This window comes from Dipteris shenzhenensis, chromosome 8 (genome assembly GCF_047967505.1).
Source record: "Dipteris shenzhenensis isolate YYH24624 ecotype China chromosome 8, Dip_SZ_1.0, whole genome shotgun sequence".
NCBI classification, from domain to species: domain Eukaryota; kingdom Viridiplantae; phylum Streptophyta; class Polypodiopsida; order Gleicheniales; family Dipteridaceae; genus Dipteris; species Dipteris shenzhenensis.
The window spans coordinates 22,580,794-22,587,994 of NC_141603.1; the positions used below are offsets into that span (position 1 = coordinate 22,580,794).

General features: G+C 39.3%; 1 protein-coding gene across 1 annotated transcript; it reads left to right on the top strand.

The window, feature by feature from the left end:
- Nucleotides 1-2,192: 2,192 nt before the first annotated feature.
- On the top strand, nucleotides 2,193-4,343 carry LOC147899292 (transcription elongation factor-like protein). Its single transcript, XM_087378388.1, has 4 exons — nucleotides 2,193-2,404; nucleotides 3,582-3,652; nucleotides 3,772-3,793; nucleotides 3,939-4,343. The coding sequence occupies exons 1-4, from the start codon at nucleotides 2,292-2,294 to the stop codon at nucleotides 3,985-3,987; spliced, it is 255 nt and encodes an 84-aa protein (XP_087234514.1). The 5' UTR covers nucleotides 2,193-2,291; the 3' UTR covers nucleotides 3,988-4,343.
- Nucleotides 4,344-7,201: the final 2,858 nt, after the last annotated feature.

A 7,201-nucleotide genomic window follows, 5' to 3' on the forward strand; every position in this document is an offset into this window, starting at 1 on the left:
CTCTCTCTATCTTTCTTTCCTTGACGATTTCACACTCATTGAGCTTCACAACAAACTTCAAAACTCCTTTACATTCTTCAAATGTGATACTGTAGAACTCAACCATAAGTCTCTGCAATTGTTCAAGATCTACAAAAGTATTATTCCAAGCATTATATGTAGTGCTTCCCTTTTCACTTTCATATACACTTTCGATATGAAAGTACTGTCCAATAAACTTATCAATTTCTTGGTTGAGATGACCTCGTTCCTTCCACAGTTGTGCTGGTGTTGGTAACAACACACATTTTATGCGTTGATCTTTTAATGTTGATGACACAACTCTAAACATTGAAGCATATCCCTTTCTGCTCACTCCGCTCACATCAAGAGCCTCTTGAATTTTCGTGACATCAGCTTTACTTTCCGATACAAAGTCTTCAAGCACTTCATGTTTTACCTTCTTAAACTTCTTTTCCTCCATCATGTTCTTTGCAACAATAGTGGAGACTAAACCCTTCATTTGTTTGACAAGAATTAAATTAGGATCAATGTTTTCTTTCTCAAGTCCTAAAATTTCCCTGCAACTCTTACCTTGCCTTTTGTACTCTGCACTTACATCCTCCAGTGCCAGCTTTCAATTTTCAACTGCACAACGCTTCGAATTCTCTTGCTTCGTTGACTCTCTCCAAGAACGGTTCTCTTCATTCTTGCTCTCCTTAGCTCATTCTTTGTCTTTGAATGCTCTTCAATTTCCCTTTGCAGCTGCTCTTTCAAGTCTGAATTTATCGACATTTCTTGGTCCTTCTCCGTTCTTTCTCGGACATACAATGTCTTGTACATTTCTGCAATTGAATGTTGAGTCGAAATGTATCCATACATTCCATTGCTCCTGTCACCTACAAACCTCAATAGCATTGTCGAATTAGAAAATGGAGGGCTCAAATTTCTCAATGGACATTTTGGGTAAATCTATCTGTTGCACCATAAGTCGATATGTTGGGAGCCTGCTCTTCTCATGTTTTCCTTTTGCTCAGCATTCACAAGAGGAACCTTTTCTCTTTTCTGTAGCAGCGCATATTTTTCTTCTAAATCAATATGTAAATGGTGTAGTCGCTTCTTTTGAGGTTCTTCTTCAATAGCATGGTTGCACGTAGCCATTTCGTGAGAGTTGGTTCTTCATCTTGTCTGCTTTTTATAAAACTCATCTAATCTTTCGCGGTAGCCATTCAAATATTTGAAAAAAAACGGATTAGTGATGGCATGATGGGTTCTTTATTAGAGGTTGCCATCGAAAGAGATGCGGGATCTATATGGAGAGAGAATAGTATATGGAGAGTTACAGTGTCTTCTCAATATTTGAAAGGACTTTTTTTATTCCTCCCTAGACTGACACACCTGTGGTCCTAAACTGACAGATATCCGTATTTTATTGCTTTTTCCACATTTTAGAAGAGAGATAAAAGAGAAAATAGCGAATTTCTTACAGGGCCCCAAAATAAGCTCCCTTTTTTCCTAATGACAAAAGTATAACCAAATCTAGCCATACCACAATTTAAACACACCAGCACAGCAGAGGGCCTAGGCCTTGCCACATAGTACAAAAACAACCTCACATTACTACATCAAAAAACAAAAGCAGAGAGTAGATGTGCAAGCTTACTAACAATCTTTCAAACATAGGACGAACAAGAAATCGCCATCATAAACCTATACAAAGCACCAACCGCAAACACAAACACACTAGTACAAAACATACAATCACAAATGGCAACGATAGACAAAAGAATCACCACATACATCGCGGGAGACTTCAATATTAACTACCACTCCAACACAGCATCAGCACATAAAATAAAACAACTGATGGCTCAATACAATATGACACAGCAAATAACTACACCAACAACAATTCATGGAACCACCATTGACCAAATATGGACAAACGACCCAAACAAAACCAAAAAAAAAAACGGCACAAACTATGTCTACTGGTCTGACCACTCACTACTATACACCGCATTAGTCAACAACTAAAAACAACTACAACTCAACTAAAACAAGGAAACCAAAAGGCAAGCCAATTGAAGGAACTTCACCTTGTTGTTAAACAAAAGCCATTGCTAATTGCTCTCTTGTGTTAGTAAGGCTAGACCGTTTTGACTATTTTGATTGTAAAGTCAGCGAGTGTTTGACTAGGGTAGTGTGCTTTATAAGCATTAAAAGAGCCACCCGTTAGTTGAAGACTGGTCTGAGACTTCGCCTTCTTCTTCGCTCTGCTCGTTTTTTGCTGTGAATTTGCTGTTTTTGTGATGGGCAAACGTAAGTCTTCCGCTAAGCCCCCTCCCAAAAAAAAACAGGAGAAGCTCTCCACTGTCTTCAGCTGTCCCTTCTGCAATCACGAAACTAGTGTCGAATGTCGCATGTAAGTGCTTTCTGCCTTCCCGTGCCGGTTGCCTCTGACGAGCTTGTTTTTTTTATATAGAAAAAATTTGTGTCTTAGGTGACAGTCTCTCAGAGATCGAAAATGTCCGTCAAGCAAGCGAATTTGCTAGCCAAAATTTGCAGTGCTTGAGCCTCTTGTCGTGGATAATCGCGTAATGGGCACATTTGGACGATGCAAGAAAGTCCTGATTTCGATAGGAGTGTGGCCAGCGCTTTGTTCATTCTGTCTAAGTGGCTGTGCGTAACAGCTAAAGATTGAACGAAAACTTATCAAAGGCACCAATCAAAAGTGAATTGGACTTGAAAATGCACATAGATCCGGTTCTGTTACAGATTTCGAGGAGGGACTCTCACAGATAATGTCATACCGTTTCGTAGATTGTGCTTCATTTAAAAAGTCATGAAGGGGCATCATAGCACAGTGCAGGAAGCATAGCAAGGGTGGAAATTGCAACGCAAGCTAGCACAAAGGCGCTTATCAGTTAGAAAAGTCACAATCAAAATAAAGATTTTCTTAACAACACAAGCATGAGCCTATAAAAGATGTACATCAGAGAGAGCCCAGTAGAAAAGGCACACTTGCAGATAACACAAGCCCATCAAATTTCAAGATCACAGGAGGGGAAATATTAGCTGCTGGATCTCGGTGGGATTTTCAAGCTGGCAACGAGCTGATGAGCCATGACATTCACTCCCGAATTGAGTGGAATCTGCACATCCTAACCTGCATCCCTCAACTTCAATGGGAGGGAATGCAAGGCAGTCCACCATATCCATTGGGAAAATGGCTTGCAGCTTCCTGCAGTTCGCCTGATCATTTGATTCTCCCTCTCTGGCTCTGATTTGAACACCCCCCCCCCCCTTCTCTCTCTCTCTCTCTCTCTCTCGCACGCGCACATGCACATGCTTTACTTTTGCTTTGTGTGCCTATCCTTTAAAAATGCAGTGCCCACTAACCCATTAAAACATCTTCATCAGTCCTACATTGTTCAAGTCATATGTTTGCTTGTCATGTGTTGGTCATGGAATTCTTCTCTCTTTTGTTCTGTACTTTTTTGTACAAAGTGTCTTTACTCTTTAATATTGAGTCAAATTTCTTATTATTGGCTGTAATGGGGATCTATATTTGTTCTGAGCTGTCATTTTCATGGCACCAGGGATCGTAAAAATGGTATTGGAGAAGCTTATTGCAGAATCTGCGAAGAGAAGTACACTACTCAGATTGACAGTATGTCCTTACTTGAAAACTTGTAGTGCAAATGTGTCATTTGGGAAAGAAAGCAAGTGTGCAGATCTTTATTTATTGTTTGCATGCCTCTTACTGCAACTTTTGGTTTGTCTTTGCAGCACTGAGTGAGCCAATCGACGTGTATGTATCTCTTTGATCGAGATATTCTCCCCTGCCTTTGCTTACACACTCACGTTTTTGGATGGTGTGACCTTTCATCCATCCGCTGTAGGAGGCTTGGTTCTTTTTTGTACAATCATAACCATATGCAAGTTTACATGTACAGGTATAGTGATTGGATCGATGAATGTGAAAGAGCAAATCCTGCTGAATAGTAACCTGAGGAGTCCTTCATTCAAATGGGTCTCCAGAGTCCAAACTAGAACATCTGCAAACTCCTAATATATTTCTTTCAATACAGGCATGGGACAACTTGCTAACCGCTTACTGATGACAATTTAGAATTCCTAAATTGAAAAGTGATGCTTGCTCAGTGCCGACTGGAAGACAGAAACTGAGAATCACAAATTACTGGTCTGTGAATATGATGTAAGGATTGGTAATTCTGACATGCTCCACGTTGTATAGTCAAGGGCAAGTTGCTGTTGAACAGCCACCATTCTAGTGTGCAACGTGCTAGCTGTACAGTATTACAGTTATTAAGAAGGGGCATTCTGTATTGTTCAGTGTTCTCCTCTTTTCGTGTGTGTGTGTGTGTGTGTGTGCGCGCACGCGCGCGCTGAATATTTTTTTGCAGAGATCAAAATTGGTTTCCCATCGATGCTAACAAGGCTCCTGTCTCATAGAAGACATGTTGGGCATTTACCTTTCTGGTGTTTCTTTTGTGGGGCAGACTGGGAGCTTGTTCAGGGTTCTCCATGTATGTGCATGCGTGTGTGCATATGTGTGCATTAGAATTTAGGATAGATAAAAAGAAAAGCTCTCTCTCTCTCTCTCTCTCTCTCTCTCTCTCTCTTCCGTCCAAGCACTCAGTCAATCTATCTCAATTGTGTATCTTAGCAAGCACCGGGTTGCCCTACAGATCTTGTAGTCTTTAAAATCCTGGGGCAGGTTCTTCAAGGACTGATGTACTATAAAATGGAGAATGCATGCCCTGATGAAAGATCAACCAAGAAGACCAAGAAGATAGTAGAAACTGCAGCTGATAGTTGCATTTATGCCCTTGCACTTTTGTGTTGGTGTGGAATATTGATAGTTGATCATTAGAAAAGCTCCTGTGGAAGCTTGGTGTCAGATCATAAAGCTTTCTTTCAATGGTGTAACAAGCAAGTCTGTGACTTCTCACTCATGTCTTGAAGAATGCAGTCTCTATTCGAATCTACCACACAAGTGTCAGTGTTGGCACACAATGTTGCATGTTGGTTTTGTGGATTAAAGAATGCACTCTCTATTGGAATCTACTACACAAGTGTTGGCACCACTTGCCTTGTCATCTTGGCCATGTGTTTGTTCTCTCACAAGTACCCACATGCAAGCTCCTAGCATACAGGTGCTAGAGATTAACAAGCATTGGTTGGCTTCTCTTGATTTGGAGTCAAAATTTATCTTGGGCTTGAAGATGGACTTGCATCCATGGATGGTATGTTGGATTGATTAAGCTAGTACGATATGAGCCTAATGTGAAGTGATTACGTATATGTGTGTTAGCATAGATGTAGAGTACACAATCTAGAGGATTTTCCATAAAGAGTACTTGATAAAGAAGATAAGCTGCAAATTTTGATGTGGGCTTTGAAAGCTTTTGTCTTTTCTTGGAGCATATGATGTAGCAAGCTTTCTATTGTTTCACCTAAGGTGACCGTGTTAAAGTGGTAAAGAAATGTAATCGGTGCACATGATGTTGTTGCATGATTCCATGAAAGACCAATCCACTATTACTTTGAGATTGGCTTGCTACAATATCAGGCTCAAGTTGATGAAGTAGAGATTAAGGCTTCTCCTAGGTTGACATGAAAGTTGGCAATGTGAGATTGTGATTACATATTGATCTCTATCGATTACTTTTTGTTGAATGTGTTTCAACAAAAAGAAACCGCACATGGTCTAAGATAGTGACTAAAGAAATGTCTTCAAAAATGTTGTTGAGTTTGATGATGGTGTGATTTTCCTGATGTCCAAATCCGCTATAAGAGTTGCATGATCTGATGAAAGGATATGGTAACAAAATGAAAAAGTGCCATGATTGCCCTCCCAGTTTGAATCATCTTCAAATAGTGAGTTGGCATATTTTCGGAAAGATTTTACATTATGAAGCTAGATGTGTTGTAATGTCAATATCTTGATGACTCGAGTAGTTGAAGGAAAAATGTCCTCACATCTAGAAAGACTTGAAGATTGATTATCATTTGCATGTATGTCAAATCACGTTGCTGAGTATACTACTTGAGCACTTTTTTGGATAGAAATTGATGATGGGTATTTTTGCAATCATTACAACAATATGACAATCGTTATTTATGCAAAAATAATGATTGTCATATTGTTTGCATCTAAACCGGAATTTTTGCATAAATAATGAAAAGTCTCTTAAAAATCTTTTGACATTTGTTTGTAGATGTGGATCTATGGGAATTGTTATTGGCACTTGGTAATTGTTGGATTCGAAGAAACCTTCCCATATGTTGTTAAACTCAGACTCTTGATTGAAACCTAGAAACTCTGCTTGTCCCATGTCGAATGTCATTGGCAATGGCATGTCAAATATATGTTATCAAAATTAAATGTAATCCTCAGCAACCTCTTCAACCCATTAAGTGCAACACTCTAAAGGATGTCTTGAATATTTTATAGCAATTTGGAAAGTATTTCTCAAAGTAGGCATGTATTTCAAATCCTCCAACACTTTTTTGGAATATTTCACTAGGGATAACTAGGTGGTGAGGGCCTCTTACCAAACATCCTATACATGACACAATAATTCTAGAATGAGGCCACCAACCTATTTCAAATCTTCTAAAAGTTTTTAATATATTTCACAAGGGATACTTAGGTGGTAAGGGCCTCTTAGCAAGCATCCTATACATGACAACAATTTTAGTATGAGGCCACCCACCTGATTGTTCAAACAATCCTAGTTGATCCTAACAAGCTACTATCCTTAGGATCCCAATCATAGGTACCCTGGTATGCCCATAAAAATTTGATCCCATAGAGACAATTGTAGCACCATTTAAACACCTATGCAATAGTCAATCTAGTAATTCCCAATAATAGGTTACATGTAGGTATGCCACGTGTTTCATAGATAGGTTCTAGATATGGTATTTTCCATTTTGACAGTTTTACGCTCATGGTCCATGTGGATGATGAATTTAGGGCTTTGATGCATTCACATATGGTCTTTTATTGTTTTTCTTTTTTTTTAATTTAGGGTCCATGAGGGTGCAAGGTGAACTTTGGTGCACATAAAAACGCCTTTGGACTATTGATAATGTGAATTGCACCACTCATGTGCATATGGGGATATGGACATTATCCCCTCATCCTCTTACTTGTATATACCCACTTTGGGTTCACTCCATTATAGAA